Raw genomic sequence first — 20,792 nt, forward strand, 5'->3', positions numbered from 1 at the left:
TGTTCATAATTATAGACATTAATTGAATATTTAAGATACGAATAGATAGAATTTGAACATTTTAAGCTGAAGATCGTATCTATGCCCCTTTAAGTGGCCTCTGCACATTTGGGAAATTGCAATTCATATATTCAAGATTCTCTGCCGTTTACTAACACAGGATCTGTGGACTGATACTTTTTTACATACTGAGCTAAGAAGTTACACAAACGATATAATTAAGATAGATAATTTTGTAAATTGACATCTAAATCTCCATGTTGTGATGTACAAAAACAACAACAAAAAACAGACACGTTGCATTGTTTTTGAAAGTGGGTGGGGGGTGGGGGTGGGGTGGGGGTGGGGGAAGACTCAACCAATCAATCTTGACAACCAAAAAAGAATGAATCAATTCTTCATATGTAGATTTGAGAAAAACGTTTGCTGCAAAAAAAGTGCCCCCCTTACCCTCCGATGTACGTCCCTGAAAAGGTATTTATTGTTTTGTTTCTAAATCAGTGGGATTGGACACAAATTCCTAATCTTAAAAAATTACATTACTCGCGGGTTGTGAAATATCCTTAATGAGATGTTGTTTGCCTTTGGGAGGAGAGTCTCAATACATTTAAAATGTTCTCAAGTTGACGTTCAACAAAACACTGAGGTGTTTCAAATGCCGACAAAAAACAAACTGACGCAGGGAACGACCGCAAACCATTGTTTTTTTTTCTGAACTAGAATATGTCTTTACTAATGTATACATTAGTTTGAAATGATTAAAGCATATGTTACATTGTATCAATTTAAATTTAACTGTAACAGTTAAAAAGTTTTAAAATTTATCAATTTAAACTGTTATAGTTAAGTTTAAATTGATGAATTTTAAAACTTTTAATGTAACACATATACAATGTACGTGGAAATAAATACTTACGGAAAACACATTATTAAATTTAAAGTAAATCGTTATGAGACATGTATATTTCGTTATTCTTCACTTTTACTCGTTGTATTCAAATTCGTTTTGTTATAACCGTAATGAGTTAGTAGATAAATATCCATGTTATTGTGTAAATTTATATGTTAAGATCTTTATGAAGGTTCAACCACCCACACTATTGTTGACTCTCAAAAAGGAAAATAAAATTAAAAAAAAAATCAAAATAAAAAAATAAATAAAAAAAATCTAGAATTTCATTTTTTAAAAATATTAAACCTTTAAATTAAAGTTATTATGTCATTTTAATGGTTGCATCTCTTAGGTCATTCATACAGAATAATAACTCCTTTTCACCTATTCACATATTTTAAAAACATATCCCAAAAAACAATTATATGGAAATTGTTGCATACAATACTGGTACACGTTATGCCTATAAAGTCAAAATACGCAAAAACAAAGCGTCTCATTTTCAAGAGACTAATTTGTTAGGCTGCTTCAATAAAGACATTGTTAAAAAACTTATTTCTTTTCTAATTTCACATTTTTACTGCCTTTATCCCCGCAACTATACACATGTGTATACGTGTATACGTAAGAAATTATGTTAAAAAATACTCTTAAAAAGGATGGAGACAGGCATTAATCATGCTAAAAAGAATTCAGTACCAACAAAATACTTTCTGCTAAAATACCACCTAAAGTAATCATTGAAGCATGCATGCAACTTATTGTTAACATAAACATATGCATGCATGTCGCAATGACAAATAGAGTATTCATAATTTCATTGCAAATTTCCATTACAACGTCAATTCCTATACTGCACTGGTCCGTAAGAAATCATCAATCATGTACGAGTACTCACAGAATTTAAGGTAAATTATTCTGCGTGAAATTCAAAATGAATATCAAAAAATATAAACCCGACTTTTAAATATTCGTGCAGATAGGAAAAATTAAATAGATAGCACCATCAGTACCTTAAGTTTTTATATCTCGTTACTTGTGTGGATGCAGAATATTTACTCGGTTTGCGGGGGGGGGGGGGTCCGTTAAGTTTGAATTTTCAAGATCCGCGTCCGCCATTAATTATTTTCGCTATTAATCAATAAATTTCTCGTCAACTATGTCCAATGCACTCCTCATAGAAGGAACCCTTGGGATTTTTCTAGCTCCATTATTCTAGTTCAGGAAGGGCCGGGTCCCTATTAATCAAAGTACTGAAAGCACTGTTGAATGTTATATATAATTGTAACTATGGACTCATTTTGGCACGTAGAAGACTTATCTGCAGGCTACAGACCTGCAGCTAATAGAAGACTGTAATATAATTATATAAGTTTTTAAGATTTTTTTGTTCTAAAATGAAACAACACACCTGTTCCATGGTAACAAACAAATCTATTGGAAAATGTGTACCGTTTTCTCAAAAGTTTTTTCAGTCCAATGCATTTTCCTAACATATGGATTACAAGTCATTTTTCGAAATGTTCGCTGTATTACTTTTTTTTAAATACTGCAAATAATATAATATATAAATACGTATTCAATTTAAAATGGGATAGAATCAAGTTGTAGTTTTTGGTTTTTAGATCTGATATATCAATTCTTTTACTGTGTTTATTAAAGACAATATGTCGCATGTGCGAATATAGGGGGGAATTCAAATTTGTTATACTCACACGGTAAAATTACCCCCCAAAAAAGTCTGCGGACCCCCTCCATATGAAAACAAAATTAATGCTCGGGCCACTTGGGTCCCCCTTTGCGAGTAAAAAAGAACCGATTTTCGCATGCACCGGTCAAATAATGTGTATCGAAGGTTAAGTTTTAGGTAAACGCGATAGAAATGTGTTTTGAACTATCAATTTTTATAAGTTATGGATGAAAAAAATGTTTCATTAACTTAACCTACGTGTATCTTTATTGTCGCTTTATTATTAAATCCCACACAATTTTATCCATTTGAAGAGAGTTTTATTGAAGGTTAACTTAGATAAAACACTTCCTAAAATAATGCTTGTTGCTTCTGATATTCATGTCTTTTAACGTTCTGTTTTATAACGGTGAACGTATAACCACTTTCCGACACTACGTACTATAATTAATAGCGTCGAAATATATTTATAAATGAGACATTTGTCAAAAGTTTCGTAAAAAACAAAAATTAGGTCCGAATGATTTAAACATAGACAGTTTCATGAAATGTTGTTGTTTCACAATTTCTTACGTTAGATGTGACTAACGTTAGATGATAAAAAATTATCAAATTAAAAAAATCTTTTACACACCACCACCATTTTTGGAAAAAAGAAATAAAATCAAATGCAATCATTCTGAAATTTTTTTTATTCGTAATATAAGGGGAACAAGTTACATTAAATTTTGGGTGAAATATAAAACAAAATAGTCGCAATATATGAACTTAATCATTATAACAGAATAAAATCTAATCAGTAAAAAATACAGAATAATTATCACAAATTGGGAATAACCCACACTGTGACAGAGAAAATTCAACAAGGAAATATATTATTGTTTACAAAATCGGGTCTGACAAGTCCGTCATTTTCGACTTCTTTTGTTAACATTGAATTAGTCACGTGGTAGACGCCATTTTCAGTAACGTCGAAATTAAAATAAGAAAAATACTACTTTCACATTTAACACAATGTCAGACCAGGAACAGAACAGTATGGGGTAAGAGTGTAAAAAATATATGGATATGATGATGCAAATCTTGTCAGCATCTAATTCGCTTCCATAAACAATCATAAATGAGAAGTTCACATCTACACCATTGGCATCACACGTTTAACTTGAAATACGGGAGTCGGGGGCTGTAGATGATTTGCATGTACATATCTGTTGCACGCGTGATCAATGTATAAACATAAAGAATATTTAAAGAATGTTAGAAAATATATCATGATTAATATGAAATAATGTTAACTGTTTTATGTGAATCAATTCATGCATGCAAATCGTAATTATTTTTTTATTAAAATGAAACACCCCATTCTATGTACAGTCAGGTGTTTATTTAGTAGTAAAAGAATGCTTTTGAATTCTATTTAGTTGGGACAACAATGACATGCAGCAATATGATGATGATTTGGATGGAATGGAAAAAACAAGGTACAATGAAGTATAGTCACAAACAGTTGAAATACTTCCCTTTACAGTTGTAATAGTAATACCTTTGTTTAAATGTTTTTCAAATATTATTGCAATGTTATGGAATGCTTCAAAATACCTATTTACAAAAATCTTTTGATAATGTGTCTTATTTATTATCATAACAGACATAGAGAATCAACATCCCGATCTCGGTCTCGATCACCAGTTAGACGCTCCAGGTCACGGTCAAGATCTCATGAACGGCATCGAGACAGAGCTCGTCGGATAAATCTCATCTCCAAAAGAGTTATTATCAGCAATGTGCCATATGAGATGAAGTGGCAGGACATCAAAGATATTTTTAGAAAAGAAGGTATACCAAAATAAATGTAAAAACTCTGCAAAACTTATTTAAAAGATGTTAGTGTTTGATATAAACAAATAGATATTTTGATATACTTTTTAATTTAATACTACACAATTATCTTTATTGTTAAATATCTTGAAATAGATCTTAGACTTTGATGACCCTACATGCTGTATTTTTTCCACAGTTGGAGAGGTGCAGTATGTTGAAATGTTTGAAACTCCTGATGGAAAATCCCGGGGATCAGGGTATATTTGTTTTATTCATCTTATCTGTGTAAATATGCTTCTCCCTATAAAGTCTCTATTGTTTTGAAGTAACATGATTTTTATGACGATGAACATAGATTGAAATTATTGCTTATACCCTGCAGAATAATTGAATTCAAAGACAAAGATACTGCCAGAAAAGCCATTGAAACCATGCACAGATATAAGATGAAAGACAGAAATATAGTTGTCCGAGAGGTATGACCTGTCTCACAGTGTAAATATTTGACTCTTTTCCTAAAATTATAAGAAAAAATTCCTAATATATTTTGTGTACTATTCAAGTTTAGATTTCAGTTCTCAAACAGCTGTTTTATATGATTTTTTGTATTGTGTAAACAGGACATTTGAATTAGATCTTCTTTTTATTGTGTTATTTAGGAACGTGAGAGTGATCAAAACCAGAATATGGGAGGTGGCCGAGGGGGTGGATCTGGGATGATGGGTGGAGGAGGAGGAGGTCTAGGAGGTGGAATGGGAATGATGGGAAATATGGGAGGAAGTGGAGGCATGATGGGTAATATGGGGGGAGGTGGGGGAGGACCTGGTATTACCCCTCAACTCTTACAGCAGCTAGGTGTGGATGGACCGGTAACCAACACAGTGTTTGTATCCAATGTAAGTTTCAGTATTGATTTTGTTAGTGCAATTGTTAAGTTTGGATTTTGGCATTTAAACATCAAAGTCTACAGTTGATGAAAATGTGGGACTTAATTGGATTTTCCTATGAATATTTCAGATTGATTACAAAGTTACCTGGAAGAAACTAAAGGATGTGTTTAAGTTGGCTGGAAATGTACAGAGAGTGGAAGTTATGCAGTCCAAGGATGGAAAGAGTAGAGGAATGGCCACAGTCAGCTTTGACACTCAGTTAGAGGCTCTCCAAGCTATCTGTATCCTTAATGCACAGAATAATCTAAAGTTCATGTCGTAATAATTTGACAGTAATGAAACTATTTAGTTCAGTAAAAATTTTAGGATGGAATGACTTCAGAAAGGTGTAGCTTAAAAAACCTTAATTGATTATAGCAATGTTCAATAATCAAACCCTGTATGATCGTCCAATGAGAGTGAAGATGGACAGTACAGCAGCAAAGAAACCAGAGATACCGCTACCATGTAAATGCATAGACTCCATAGCAAAAAGAATTCTATTTTACAATAAATGAATTTTTAAGACTTTAATTCCATTTGTTTCACATACTTTAACTGTTTGATATTTTTGTCAATTTGCAGCTGGACTGAAGTCCATTGGTATGGGACTTGGTTTAGGAGGTGTACCGATCCAAAATCCCCAAGGTAGTTGTGCATTGTAAGAGAAGCAAACCAAAAAAAAAAAAAAATTGATACTTTCTAAATACATACAGCCAAAGAGAAATTGAAAAAAGCCAGTTAAAGTATAGTTCTTTGTATCTCATTGATTTAATGTATATGATGGCTATAGAAATGAGTAGGCCTATTGTTTTATTTTTTGTCACGACAAGTTGATTTTGATTTATTGTATTTAATTTCAGGATCTGGAATGGGGATGGGGAACCTCGGAGGAGGGGGAGGCGGTGGTGGAATGGGGTCAGGAATGTCCTCTGTTGGGGGCCTGGGCAACATGGATAGTGGGATGGGCATGGGATCTTCCTTGGGAGGGGGATCTATGGGCTCAATGGGAGGCAGTCTCTCAGGCCTTGGGCTGGGGGGCGGAAACATGGGAGGAGGTGGAGGATCCAATGTTGGTCTTGGTGGTCTAGGGAATTCTGGCCTGTCAGGAATGGGACTGTCCGGAGGACTGAATGACTTCAACTCGGGAATGGGCTCTGGAGGAGGACTAGGCAGCAACTTTGGCAACTCTCTCAGTGGATTGAGTGACAACCGTATGGGTCTTGGCAGCCTCAGCAACAGTAGTCTCGGTGGAAACACTTTCAGCAGCAACATGATGGACAACATGGGTGGTGGGCTAGGTCTGGGCAACAGCAGCAGCTCCAATTATGGAGGAGGAAGTGGGCTGTCATCCTCCTACTCTGACCGCGGAGGCAGCAGCAGGGGTAGGGACAGGGACAGTGACCGGTCCACTCGCCCTGACAACTGTACAGTGTGTGTCAGGAATGTAAGGATTGCATTCGTTAATTCACAATCAAAACATTTGAATTTGCTACCCTGAAAACCAGTCTTCTGTGGTGATGAACCTGTAAATATTTATGGAAGACTTGTATGTAAAATGTTAACTTGTGTTCTTTGTTAATTAGCTTCCATATTCCTTGAAGTGGCAAGATCTGAAAGAGAAATTCAAGGCTGTTGGTAAGATCTAGCTCAACATGAAAGTACCATTCCTTTATGCCATTGCACAGAAGAAAATCGAGAAACATTCTTTACATATTTTGTATCATTTTCTTACAGCTGATGTCAGATTTGCAGAAATCAAAATGGAGAATGGAAGATCTGCTGGTTGGGGCTTAGTCCGATTTGGAAATCCTGATGATGCCCAGAGAGCTATTTGTATCCTTCCCTTAAAGAATTGTAAATCTGACTATAAATCAAATAATTTTAATCTGTGTAAAAATTCTTGTATAGAAGGATTAGTTGTTGATGAATAGATTTCTTTGACGGATTATTAGCTCTGATGAACAGGAGCCGCATTGATGGACGAGAAGTGGACGTCAAAATGTACCGTTGATCATAAATGGTATTTTTGTTGACTCTTGACCCAGTTGTACTGTACACAGTTGTGGTTTGGATCGAATTCTGTCCTAGTTTTTTTGTCATTGATGGGTGTGTTGTAGTTTTTGTGAAGACCACTCACAGGAACACATGAACAGCTGTATATATAGAGTAGTTTGGATCTGTGTTGTTCCATTGTTTTATCTTCATCATGCCATTGGACCACATTCATCATGATTTTATACTATTGAGAAATTGACCAGAGGTGTCTAGTTTTATGCTGCATCTCATTTGGGCAGACTTGTTGAAGTATCATTTGAAACATTTATTGTGTCGTTTATTTTTTAATATTGCCAATTCAGTGGACCATAATAAAGCCGTCATACCATGAGACAAGAGTTCACTTTATTCTACAAGTTCGCTTTGTATGTGTGTGTTTATTCTTTGTTGACTTTATATACAAATTACATGATTGTGTAGTATGCAGTATTTTTAGTGTATGTTTGATCTGAGGCTAAATTCTGGATTTGTTTTGTTTACAGATTTCATTTGCAGAGTAATACTGTGAACTGTTAAACTTCAGCATCTCGGGTCAAACTTCACAATTGTCTTTGCATGACTTAAATATTGGCTTTGTAAGCTTGTCTCTCCTAAAATCTCCGGCCATGTTTAAGGGGATGTACAAAAATTTCTAGTGGGTTTGTCATTTTGATGCAATTTTATTGGTTTTATATATATTAGGTAAAATTTCAGTTAAAAAAAAAGACATTCTGGTTTTTTGGTTAATTATTGATAGCTTTGACAAAAGAAGGACGAACCCACCTTTAAAAAAGAGATTGATAAATTTGAATTGAAAACTAATTTAATTTTTATGTCAAATGTAATGTGAGGGTTTTACATATAATGAACAGACTAGTTTTTCAGCTGCTTAGTTTGTAGAATGTATTCTCCAAAGAGCTGAGTTCTACCACTCAAGAGCTGTCAATTTGAGAGCTTGATTTAGATTTGTAGTGCTACATGTATGAAACCCAGTCCGGATGATTTGAGTCAGAAGCCATTGTAATGGGCCTGGTTCTCTTTGATTGTGAGGGTCCAGGTAAACCAGTGTTTCCTCTGGGCACAACTGCTGACCAGTTTGAGGATCGGTGAATGGAGTTGGTTTGTGTCAGATTTTTGTACAGGTAAATGTATTGTTTTATTGGTTGGATACTTTACTTTAATTTAATACTGGGCTGAGGGATTTTCCAGTTTACCAATCATTGTTTTATTAAGATGCATCCTTGTGTTGAAAGTACTCTGTACTCTGCATTATTTTGAGAAAGTTCCTTATTTGTATTGTTGTCAGAAATTGAGGGCGATGAAAATTAAAAAGAAGGAATATAAAGCTGTGGGTATGCAGGGCTAATTCTTTGTGTGTTAAAGTATTTTGTTTTTTGTTTATTCTTGATTTTTTCAGTAAAAAAAATATTTTAACAGATGTCCAAGAAGTCAGAATTATTGCCTTTTTCCAGGGCAATGTAAAAGGTTGTTCCATTGTTCAGCTTTGGGAGTTCAGACACATGAATTTGTTGTATTGTGTCTCAGTAATGGTGGTACATTTTCTTTCTGTGTGATTTTGTCGCTGGAATTGGCATTTTCAATAAGTGCAATTTAAATCGTTCATTGTTAAAAAGTCTTCTAAACACCATTTATGTAAAGCTAAAATAACAAAATCTTCAAAATTATCGTGAACTGTTTTTACCACTACATACAAGCCTTTCAGCATACTGTGCTATATTTTAGATTCAACATGTGAAGCTACCAGGAGATGCTGAGGAGGACTGTTCATAACAAGGGACAATGAAAAGTGCCAGTACTATGACATAGGTAAATCTCTTCATTTATCCTGGGCTTACTTTCATGTGTATGAAATGTATATTACCGTTGTTGGATTTTTTTTTTTCTAAGAAAAAAAATCCATACTTTTTAAAGGAAATTTAAACTTGTTTATCTTTTTACTTTCAACAAGGAAACAATAGTGATTTCAGGCCTTCCCTATTTTAGATAAAGGAAATGATAAATGTAGGAGATTATTTGTGATCAGTCAATGGATATTATGATCAAAATCTTGGGTTTTTTTTGTTTATTTAATATTTTCCTTTTGCAGTACGGTAGCAGTTGAAAGATTGGCAGTAAACTTTTTTTTTCTGTATACAAGCTTTGATGACTCTGGAATAAATAGGAAGCAGAAATAGAGCCAAAAGCAACACTAAATAAAGAAAGGTAAATGATGAAGACTTAAGCTCTCTCTTGAGCCCTACTCTGAAGATTTTGTCATATTCATCGTAGTCTACTTAATCATTAAAGCACTTTAGAACAATGAATGGTTAAGAATGGATTCTAAAAGACAATCTTTTCTTCACAGGCAGAACAGGAACAACTCAAAGATTGTGACGACACGGAGAGAAAGCAATTGTTAATGGACCAGTTCTTAAAAAAATAAATGTTATTAATGACTAGATGATGTTGGTTTTTTTGATATGTAAGAATACTGGAAGAGAAATCAAAGTTAAATGTTAATGTAGATAAAGACTAAAATAGTGTACATTTACAAATTGACAACACAAACCATGGCTGATAACGATGTTCCAGCTGCTGTTTGTTTCTTGTGAAGAAATCTCATAACTCATTATTGACCAATGCAAGAAGGGCATGGTAGGAGATTGACCTTTACAGTGTACAATAAACATGTTTCTTGCTGATGCAGTAACAGTAAAACTAAAAACGTGTAGAATTCAACATAGGCTTGGACTGTAACACAGCCCATGTGATCAAGCAGCCCTGGGTAGGTGAGAGCTGTAAGGAATTGGGACTGGGAATTGGGAGTTGAATGCAGAATTAAAATTTATATCTGACTTTTATGATCTAATCTTGAATCTGGCCACTTAAGTCCTTGGGATTCAATTTACCAAGTTGTACTGCTAAATAGCTAAATCGAATGACAGAACTTGACAAACAGCTTTTTGACAGACTTGGTACTTCTGTAGAATTTGAAGCTCTTTTATGTGAAAAGTGCATTGATCAAAAGATGGGCTTGAATTCCAAGAATTACCATAGCCTGAGTTGCTGAGTATTGGAGGAAGACTCTCTAGCCGGTTTTCTCATAGAAATTTGTAACATTGTACAATAAAATTATAGTCCTCCAGATCCATTTACCATTTACTTTAAGCTTGGTTTTCATTTCCTACAAAGAATGTCTTACATTTTCCAACAAAAATGAAGACAAGTTCATGTATTATTTCTTTATTGAATAGAAATAATTCACAGACATCAAATCAATAGTTTTAATGTTACATTGTATATAATGGAAGTTAAATATTTGCATCAATGTTGCAAGTGCAGATTTAACATGCATTGTAGGAATGCAGTTTCATAAAACACCAGACTGAATAAAATAACTTGGATTGCAAGAAACTTGAGAAAGGTAAATCAGTATATAGAAAACTTCACTCACTTTTCACACACAAATTGTTGGAAACACTATTCTCTTCAAACAAGGAACACTATGAAAAGTTAAGATGAAAGCAAAATACACTCTAAATCACTGCATACCGGTACATAACATGATAGAGCTATTTCACATTTTATATTTAAATTGCTCCTACGTTATGGGCACATTTTCATTTTTCATCATTTTACAGTGAAACTTTGAATTGCTGCTATAACTGCATGAAAAGGGAAGTTCTACTGAACAATTTTCATAACAAATATAAATAAGACAACACTTAGTTACTACAACTGAGAGCATAAAATGCTGACCAAAAATAAAAACAAAACCATGCAACAAGAGCTTAACATACTAATTAATATATCTCAAACAAGTCTTTAATCAAATAATAAATAAAATATTTATGAAAGTATCTCACTGCTTTGATTTGTGAAAAGTGCGTGGATACCTGTTATTGGTAGAAGATTATTGGTAGCTGCTGTTAACTTTCGCCAGGACATTTATTTGCTTATACTGTACTACGTTTTTAGGAATTGGAAGATATACTGAAATCATTTGTATATTGGAAAGTTGATTACTTATATGTTCATGAAAATTTTTGAACTTATTTGATAATATTTCAATTCTTTGATTGATAGTGTCTTTACTGTATAAATAAACTAAATTATTCCAAGTGTGCAGGTTCATGTACAAGTAAACATTAAAAATAATTTGCCAAGTATACATCTGTACATGTACATGAACTGCTGTTATAACCTGTATGTGTATATTTAAGCACTACATGTATATGTACAATAAAAACCAATAAATTATAAATAATCAAGTATCACAATCACAAAAAATAATAAAACAAATACATACATAGAAATAAAAACAGGCATTAATTTTGGTCATAGAGTACAAGAACATTTATAAATATGAACAAACAAAATGGCAGAATATTCAATGGAACCTGATCCTTTGAAAAACAAGAAAGTTGGCTCGTAACAGTACGTTAAATGGCTAACAAGAGGAGAGTAAATCCTAATGGCTTCTATCTAGCACCTTGAATTACCGGTATTCAGTTTCAAATGTTTTAAAATATAGTAGTTTGCTTAACCTAAACATGTACATAGATTTCTCTTAATTATTAGCTTCTTTTCAAATACATGTACTAGTACTTATTCGAATTACATTAATTGTAATTCTCAAATTAAGTTTTTCAAATAATAAAAATAAACAGAACAGCATACCAGTACTTCACAATGATGACACATTCATTTGTAAGCACATGAGGGACAATATTTAAAACTCTTTCTATAAATTGAATTCAAGTTTCGTTTGTGTAATCATATTAAGGATAATGTTCAAAATTTGAATTCTGTCAGGCGAATAAATCCTCTTCATCGCTGTCTTCCTCGGACTCGGGTGAGCTTTCCCGTGTGAACTTGTTGATGCGACTCAGACTCTCCTGTAGGAGCCTCATATGGCTGTCGCTGGGGGTCTCCAAAATGTCTAAGTCGTGTGAGGATCTCTTATCGTCCTTATCTGCAGGCCGCAGCTTCACACCTTGTTTGATCATACTCAGAATGCTGTCCATGGGGTTCACTGAGAAAGAAAGAAATTACCAGTACATGTTTAATTATATGTAAAACAAGTATTCTACAACCGCTGGTTTGTAATTTTGATCACAATATCTTGTTTCACTCCATAGCTCAGTGAATAAAGCATCAAACTATTACATGTATCCCATAGAGCCCAGTTATATACCGGTACAATCAAACTGATCAAAGTACGGGTAAGATTTGAAGGTTATTTTGGTTTTTTAAAATACAAAGCAATGAGCATGGAGGAGAGCTGTTATATTCATCATTTAGGTTTAGCATATAAAATAAACTTGAGCACTTGACTCCTAAGACTGGACAGTAGTTGTCCTCTGCTGAACATCACCACTAACCAGTCACTGGTTTCTGCTTCTGCTGACTCTCACTGACTGGTTTCAGCTTGCTTTTACCCGCCAATATAGAACCCAGATCTGGGGGGCCAGCTCCTTTTGGTTTCTCTTCTTTCTTCTCCTTTTTCACAATCACAAGTTTCGGTGGAGGTCCGCCCCCTGATGGTGGAGGTGGTGGGGGAGGGGGAGGAGGGGGTGGAGGTGGGGGTGGGACCATGGGAGGGGGAGGAGGTGGAACACAGATTGGGGGAACCGGTGATGGAGCGGAATCTACAGTGTCTTGTGTCATGCTTCCCCCTCCCGCAGTGTAAATTGTTACTGGCATAGAATCCACAGCATCCTGAGATTTTCTAGGCCGTGGTTGGGGTTTACTTTTCCCAGAACTACCGCTGTGCTTACTAGGTGACTTCTTGGCAGTGTTTGTTATTCGGATAGTTTTCTCAGAGTTTGTCAATGGCCTGCTTGGTTTTTTGACAAAAGTTTTATCACAGACTGGCAGGGATGGGGGCGAGTCTTGGGGAGGGTTCTTTTTCTGACTAGGGGGTTGATATCTTGGAGGTTTTATTGTCTCAGGTGCAGGGAATTTCTGAAGAAAAAGAAAAAATGTATTTTGAAATCAAAATTATTGCCATTAATTTTCAATTGTATATATACAGATATTAAATACCAGTATTTAAATATTCTACATTGTTAACTAACTTCTAAATTAACAATAAATGATCGTACCACAGGACCATTTGGTGACAAACCAACATGAATTGTGACTTGAACAAAAATAACCACAATATAATTTTAGGCAAATGAACATTTTAGAAACTTGATTTTTAAAGGATTTTTTCTTACAATTTTGAAATCCTTGATGCGATTGATAGCTTTCACACGCTGGTTTAATATGAAATCTTTCTTCTTTTCTTCTTCCTCCTTTTTAATTTCTTTTTTCTGAAAAATAAGAGGTTTTGTATAAACATGTATTCCAGTATATTCCAGTGCAGGCATTTTCTTGCAGAAAATTGTTTTTGAACAAGAGCCCCATGCATGGGCCACATCGCTCACCTGAGCAACAATAGGCAAGATAAAATCAGCTTCCTGGAGTCATAATACAAAATATCTGGACAATTGGTATAATACATGTAGATCCTTTAAAAAAAATCTGTTTCCCACTGGATATTCTTATATTTATAATCAAGTCCCTTTTCTAACAGGTTGATTTTATAGTCATATCACATTCAGAATTGCAGTTCTCAAAAAGACCCTTAACAATTATTTATATACAGGATATAAACCTACATCAAACTCTGAACCCCTTGTGAATTTAAAAAAAATTAGCAATATATAAAAATGCCCACATATAAGTAAAAGCATATATAATAACATTTCAGTTTTTGTGAATAATTAAAATGTTTTTCTTTGTACAACTGAATCCTCAATGTGGCTCCACACTACTCCTATAGATTGTGATTTGAACAAATTTGAATCTACACTATCTGAAGTTGCTTTTACTAAAGTTACAGCTCTTCTAGGCAAATATTTTTTTTTGAAAAAGATTTAAAGATATTTTCTATATATTCCTATGTAAAAATTTGTCTCCCCCCCTCTTGTGACCCCATCCTCACTATCTTCCTACCTGACGATGCTTCCAAACAAGTTTCAGCTTTCCTGCCCAAATGGTTCTTGAGAAGAAGATTTTTAAAGGTTTACTTTATATATTCCTAATAATATGAAAAAAGTTGACCCCCCCCCCCATTGTGGCCCCACCGAACCCCCAAGGGTCAACTTTGAATTTTCACTACCTGAGAATGCTTCCATACAAGTTTCAGCTTTCCTGGCATAATGGTTTCTGAGAAGAAGATTTTTAAAGATTTACTCTATATATTCCTATGTAAAAATTCACCCCCCCCCCCCATTGTGGTCCCACCCTACCCCCAAGGGTCATGATTTTCACCTTTGAATCTACACTACCTGAGTATGCTTCTGTACAAGTTTCAGTTTTCCTGGCCTAATGGTTTTGAGAAGGAGATTTTTAAAGATTTACTCTATATATTCATATGTAAAAAGTCGACCCCTCATTGTGGCCCCACCCTACACACAAGGGTCATGATTTTCACATCTTTGAATCTACACTACTTGAGAATGCTTCCACACAAGTTTCAGCTTTCCTGGCTGATTGCTTTCTGAGAAGAAGATTTTTAAAGATTTACTCTATATATTCTTATGTAAAAAGTCGACCCCCCAATGTGGCCCCACCCTACACACGAGGGTCATGATTTTTACACTACCTGAGGATGCTTCCACAAAAGTTTCAGCTTTCCTGGCCTTATAGTTCGTGAGAAGAAGATTTTTGAAAATTTCTGGAAAATTTTCAATAATTCCTAATTATCTCCCAGTGGTTCTGGAGGAGATGTTGAAAATGTGAAAAGTTTACAGACAGACGGACTGGTGGATGGATGGACAGAGACAGGCAGACAGATGGACAGACACATAGACGACAGACAAAATCTGATCAGAATAGCTCACGAGCTTTCAGCTCAGGTGAGCTAAAAATCTGAAAATACAATTTTTACTATAGTTGGCCGTCATTTATTGTGTAACACCACTAAAATTACTGTAAGAATCATCACAAAAAATTAATTATAATCAGTAAATAAATTTGTTACCATTTGAACTGCATGATGTTGTTTGAACTGGACCTCCTCATCTTTTTTCTTTTGAACTTTTGATTTGAATTTTCTCTCCAGAGAAACCTAATCAAATAAAAGAAAACAATGTATAGTACATACATGTAGTACAAGTATACTATGAGATATTTACAATAACTGAAAAATGCAGTGTTCATGCATTGTACAATAAACATTTATGGACTAAAAGTCACCAAAAGTATTCTCCTTTTGAAAGCCTAAAGTATTTTAAAAAAATGACTACCAGTAAATACAATGAAATAAGAAAGTATAAAATCGAAAAATTCCATAAGATGATAGAAGTCATTGTTACAGAAAATAACATGTTAGAAAGATGAATTTGTGATTTTAAGGAATCATCTATGCATGGTTTCCTTGGTCTGAACAATAGCCACAAATTGACATGATTTAACAACTTCTTTTATGCTACAGTTGCTTCACTGCTTACTTTGCCATTCCTAATCTTGGCCCTCTTGCGGGTGATGGTGGAAAGTTTAGTCCGTAGGACTACGATTCGAGGGTCTGTGGAGGATTTACTGGCTGCCTCCTCGTCAGAACTCAGTTCTTCTACGTCCTCAACAGCATCATAAAATATAGGAACATCTTCATCAGCTGTTGGATAAAAAATGATCGTACACATGTACATTTATGCTGCCATATACATGTGAATTGCATAAACACGTAAATCTAACCTGCATAAAATAGTGTAGATATTCATAATGTAGTATAATAAGAAGCTAGTTTACGGTAAAGGTGATAAAAATGTGAAGACTTATACTACGGTACTTGTATGTAAAAATGTATTACAGTACCTTTGATCTGGTTGGTGATAGCCTCCATCTGAGTTCGAATCAATCTCTCCTCCTCATCCAGAATCGCCATTTGCTGTTGCTGGACCTTGATTTGCCAGTTGAACACAACTCCCTCCAATCTGTCCAGCTCTGTGAGGGCCCCTGGTTTATCCTCCACACAGGCAATCTGTCCAACAGCAATGACAATTTTCGATTATGATAAATAACTTTACTGTTATAATCTTCATCATAATGTGTTAAGGTTCCTCGACACACCAAAATTTTATTTTATGGATCGATAGAGAATCTTTTTTGAAACATGATTCCACAAAACAGAGATCAATATCGGCTTTCAGTTATTTTATACGAATTTTTTTGTATTTTTTCAGTGAAATAGGAAAAACTGTTTTGCAGACAAACAGAATATATTAGCTAGAGCTTTAAACTTGTTGTCAATTAATGTGTAATATAATTATAAATAAATTCATGCCAAAGATTGTTTGGTCAAGTGTTTAATTTTTTAATTAAAAAAATATTTCTGAAAATCAAAATTGTAATTGTTTAATATCTTTTTAATCTATGGATAAAATTTTAAAAATAACATATAGTCACATAAACTATTTACTAAACAATGATCTTTTACAAAGAAATTGAAATGAAAATGCGAAATTTTCGAAAAATTGCTATTTTTCAAATTTGAACCGATCCCAATTGAAAAAAAACTGATCCCGATCAGAATTATTTTCAAATTGAAATTTTACAAATAAACTGCAGTTTTTTTCTAAGTAATTGATATAAATTATAAAGTTAGTAAATGACAAAACCATTTTACAGCTAAACAACCTGAAATTTTTGCAAAATTCTGATTCATTCTAACTTTATGTGATTTCGTTCGGGATCAGTTTAATTACAATCGGGATCAGTTCGATTTTAAAATTTTCCATTTATACTTTAATTTCACTATTTGTTTTCAATTTCTTGTTGAAATATGATTGTACAGCAATTGTTAAATGCGAGCAACAGTTTATCTGCAGTTTTTATCCATAGATTTAAAAAATATCTACAATCCTTTTTTTTTATTTTCATAAATTTTTTTTTTAACAAAAATATTTCAAAGTTTATCTGGCCGTTTTTGATATGTATTTATAGATTATTGTATTGTGCATTAATTGATAACAAATTTTTAGCTCTAATATATCTTGTTCGCAGCTAAAACGATGTTTCCGGTTTCTATAAAAAAATACAAAAAAAATCATATAAAATAATCAGAGGCCGATATAGGTGTCATTTTTGAATAATCATTTCTCAAAGAGAATTCTTCATCGATCCATCAAATAATGCATTGGTGTGTCGAGCCACCTTAAATACTGCTTAAACCATACAATAGGCATATACTGTATACAGGAAATATTTGCCCCAATTTTATTTTTGCCCCTTTTCCATATATGTATTTTTCAGCAAGCAAATTTAAGACTGGGCAAATTCCTATGTCTCAGATTATCTCTCTTAAATCTCAACTGTGTCTGGGCAAATTCAAGATGATGTGAAACTGTTTGCTTAGTGTTGAAAGGCAAAAATTACACTGGGCAAAAATAACTCTGTATACAGCACCATTACTTAGATAATCTGATTTCATTTAAAAGCTGTTATGGACATCTTGCTAGCACAATTACAATACGAGGGTTTTTTTTTACGATGTTACTGGCATCTGAACTTTAAATGCATCCCTTTCAATCCGACATAGATAAAGTGATTACTTTAAAAGGGACCCATTAGTATAGTATGCTTCCAACATCACCAAACATATAATGGCAGATTGACTAAATCTTACCTCTTCTTTCACTTTATCTCGTTCTTGCACATATAACTTTTTCTCGTTATTTAACAACTGGAGACATTCTAAAGAATGATCTTCTTTTATTCTGAAACAAAAAAATCTCAAATGGAAGATACTATACAATAACTATTTACGAATAAACAGTATTAAATTATGGTTGAAAATTTTATATAGTGCATCTTACCGAAAAAATCTCTCAGCACCAATCAATTCAAATGCAGTCTTCCCAAACTTTGTTTGATCTTCCCTCATTCTTTTCAACATACCTATGGGAATGGATTCACATACAGTTTTTACGAACACAAACACAAACACGGTCAAAATATATTTTTATAGAATTTATCAAAGCAATCAGATTTTAAAAATCATGAACAGTTATCTTTAAACAACTACCTGGTACATTGTATATGAATAAATGAATATTAGTACATGTATATGGTTTCTGTACATGAATTTGGTACCTTCATAAATCTTTGAAGTTCTTGTGTAATACTCAATATAATATTTCTGAATATTGTCAAGAGCTTCCTCGTAATGAGCTTGCCACTCTGTAAACATCTCCCCATACTCTCGCTTCAAACGTGCTCCAACGTCAGGGTTTTCTAACTGTTCCTTCGCCTCCATTACTCGACTGTAGGCCAGCTCCCTGACATCCAGAAATGGCTGCAACAGGTAATTATACAGAGAGGCCAAGGCGATGTTCAGTTTAAACACAGCTTTATCCTCCGACTTGTAAACATCTTTCATGTCAGTCATGTGACTGGCATTAGTGCGTAAAAATATCACATTCTTCAACTCCTCTTCTGCCTTGTTGATTTCATCATCGAATCCATGCCGACGGAGTTCACTGATGTTTTCAAAATATTCTTCAGCCGAATGTTCTTCATATTCAAACAGAGTTGACATAAGAAGTTTCTCCTTGCAAATTTCTAAAGCATAACATAGGTATTCCTCTATTTGATAACATACATGCGAATAATCTGTATTGCACTCTTCATAACCAAGGTATGTCCATAATGACCTGGGTTCTTCAGGAAGAACTGGTAAATGAGGCCCTAAAGCAGGGTGGACATGACAGAGTAAGTTGTGAATTGCCTCTAACTCATGGAAGGAGAAAATTCCCGTCCTTGACTTCAAGTTATCTTTATCGCTTGCTACACGACAGTGAGTCCTGCAAGTGATGGCTATTTTCTTCTTATCGTCGTTCCAACACACCAAGAAGTTGAACTTTGGGGGGTTGACGGTGTCTGCGAAGGGGCCCTCCTTGACCACCATCCACCCCTCCAAGCTATCTACCTGGTCATCACAATCCATCACTGCCCCTGTTAGGGAATCTAAATCAAACAGTCAAGACAAGCCTGGTATCAACTGATCTTAATGCTCATTTAATCTGTATTAATTGCAACAATTATTCAGGGACGTATATACTATATACATCCCTGGATTATTATAAAAAACCAGATTTTTTTTTTTTAAGACTTCAGGTGTGCTAGATGGGTCGTTTTGGCATATTTTCGAAAGAAAGGTAATTTACATGTACATTTAGTGACTTCATGTGAGTCTGAGGCAGTCTAAGAGATGTTTTTCTTAAGGACCTTAATGCTATATATCTATTTAATATATATTTATTTAGTAAAAATATATATAGTCCAACTTAATTTATTTTGGCTGTGTAAGATCCAAACAATAAAAAAGAATGATTTGACAACAGCAATCGACATCACATACTGTAAACCAACTTTTATTCATGATGACTTTATTTTGCAATCTCGTTCGTGGTGACTAATGTTCGGGACCAAGCCATATCCAGATTGGTGTTGTTATAATAACCATACGACAAGGACTGGGTTGTGACAAGAAATATTTTGCAACAATGATGCTCTCACAAACCTAGCGAAAAATTTTCACACCCAAATAAAAGCTGTTTTACAGTTATCTTTATGGAATACGTTAATAGATTTTTCCCGACGTTATAATATGACGTTTATAACGTCAACGTAAAGTTCCTGCTGAGCAGCGAACACATTAACAGATACTTAATTTAGCATCTCCAAACATCGCATTCAGACACTTGAGTATCGTTATGACCCTCATACATAAGAGTCTTACAAAAAATTATGACACAATGACTGAACTTGACAAAACCTCAGAATATGATAAAATTAACAACCATGCAAATACCAAATGTCACTCAACAGAATTGTTTCAACAAAATTTTCTCGAATTTCTTGAATAAACAATTATAAGAAGCTATAAAATTTAAAACTAAAGTGTCTCTGTTACCTTTGTTAGATGTTATTCAAAACAAAAGAAGACATTTTGTGCTAAAAATGGTTCATGACACGATCACCTGTGAATACATTTAATTTCGATTGTCGCAAATATAAACAACAAAACCTGCTAAAAGAAAAGTTTCTAAAACATACTTTTTTGATGCCCATAATTCAAAAGCTCCAGAAAATACTTAATGAATGATATTTTATTATTTTTTATTTTAACTTTTTAATTTTACGACAAATAGATTATCATGGAAATGCTCGAAATAGTTTTATTTATAATCATGATAATATCATTTAATTAAAATTTATTTCATGGATGTTTATATAGCCTTCTAAAAAACTACCATAATATTTTTTTTATAGAAAAATATATTTTTTATTCTAAAACTTGTCCCTGGAAAAAAATTGTGCAACAATTCCTTTTTAGTTTTGACACAATCCCTTTTACACTAAAAGCGTA

General features: G+C 33.8%; 2 protein-coding genes across 4 annotated transcripts; one reads left to right on the top strand and one right to left on the bottom strand.

Moving 5' to 3' along the window:
• Nucleotides 1–3,471: 3,471 nt before the first annotated feature.
• Nucleotides 3,472–9,826, top strand: LOC105334575 (myelin expression factor 2). Of its 3 annotated transcripts, none has more exons than XM_066087838.1 (16): nt 3,472–3,625; nt 4,004–4,063; nt 4,231–4,418; nt 4,600–4,660; nt 4,786–4,879; nt 5,063–5,299; nt 5,421–5,574; nt 5,711–5,800; nt 5,918–5,980; nt 6,196–6,779; nt 6,919–6,970; nt 7,070–7,168; nt 7,288–8,511; nt 9,113–9,196; nt 9,477–9,592; nt 9,735–9,826. In XM_066087838.1, the coding sequence occupies exons 1-13, from the start codon at nt 3,597–3,599 to the stop codon at nt 7,344–7,346; spliced, it is 1,770 nt and encodes a 589-aa protein (XP_065943910.1). In that variant the 5' UTR covers nt 3,472–3,596; the 3' UTR covers nt 7,347–8,511; nt 9,113–9,196; nt 9,477–9,592; nt 9,735–9,826. The 3 variants fall into 3 exon arrangements, with proteins under 3 accessions (XP_065943910.1, XP_065943911.1, XP_065943909.1); XM_066087839.1 differs by having other exon boundaries at nt 7,288–7,355; XM_066087837.1 differs by having other exon boundaries at nt 7,288–9,196.
• Nucleotides 9,827–10,596: 770 nt separating this feature from the next.
• LOC105334589 (junction-mediating and -regulatory protein) lies at nt 10,597–20,424 on the bottom strand. Its single transcript, XM_034468833.2, has 10 exons — nt 20,337–20,424; nt 18,515–19,387; nt 18,238–18,319; nt 18,048–18,138; nt 16,238–16,403; nt 15,874–16,037; nt 15,405–15,491; nt 13,594–13,689; nt 12,754–13,336; nt 10,597–12,404 (listed from the first exon to the last, which is right to left on the bottom strand). Exons 2-10 carry the CDS (start codon nt 19,365–19,367, stop codon nt 12,181–12,183), a joined length of 2,346 nt encoding a protein of 781 aa, XP_034324724.2. The 5' UTR covers nt 19,368–19,387; nt 20,337–20,424; the 3' UTR covers nt 10,597–12,180.
• Nucleotides 20,425–20,792: the final 368 nt, after the last annotated feature.

The sequence above is a fragment of the Magallana gigas genome, chromosome 6 (assembly GCF_963853765.1).
Source record: "Magallana gigas chromosome 6, xbMagGiga1.1, whole genome shotgun sequence".
NCBI lineage: Eukaryota > Metazoa > Mollusca > Bivalvia > Ostreida > Ostreidae > Magallana > Magallana gigas.

Excerpts from the sequence above, each read along its gene's own strand:
- LOC105334575 (XM_066087837.1), top strand. The coding sequence starts at position 3,597 with ATGTCAGACCAGGAACAGAACAGTATGGG. Across the intron at positions 3,626-4,003 it reads CAGGAACAGAACAGTATGGG|TTGGGACAACAATGACATGC; the intron begins GTAAGAGTGTAA and ends AATTCTATTTAG. Across the intron at positions 5,801-5,917 it reads ACCAGAGATACCGCTACCAT|CTGGACTGAAGTCCATTGGT; the intron begins GTAAATGCATAG and ends GTCAATTTGCAG.
- LOC105334589 (XM_034468833.2), bottom strand. The coding sequence starts at position 19,367 with ATGGATTGTGATGACCAGGTAGATAGCTTGGAGGGGTGGATGGTGGTC. Across the intron at positions 16,404-18,047 it reads GAGATAAAGTGAAAGAAGAG|ATTGCCTGTGTGGAGGATAA; the intron begins GTAAGATTTAGT and ends GCTGTTGGACAG. Across the intron at positions 15,492-15,873 it reads CCAAGATTAGGAATGGCAAA|GTTTCTCTGGAGAGAAAATT; the intron begins GTAAGCAGTGAA and ends TTATTTGATTAG.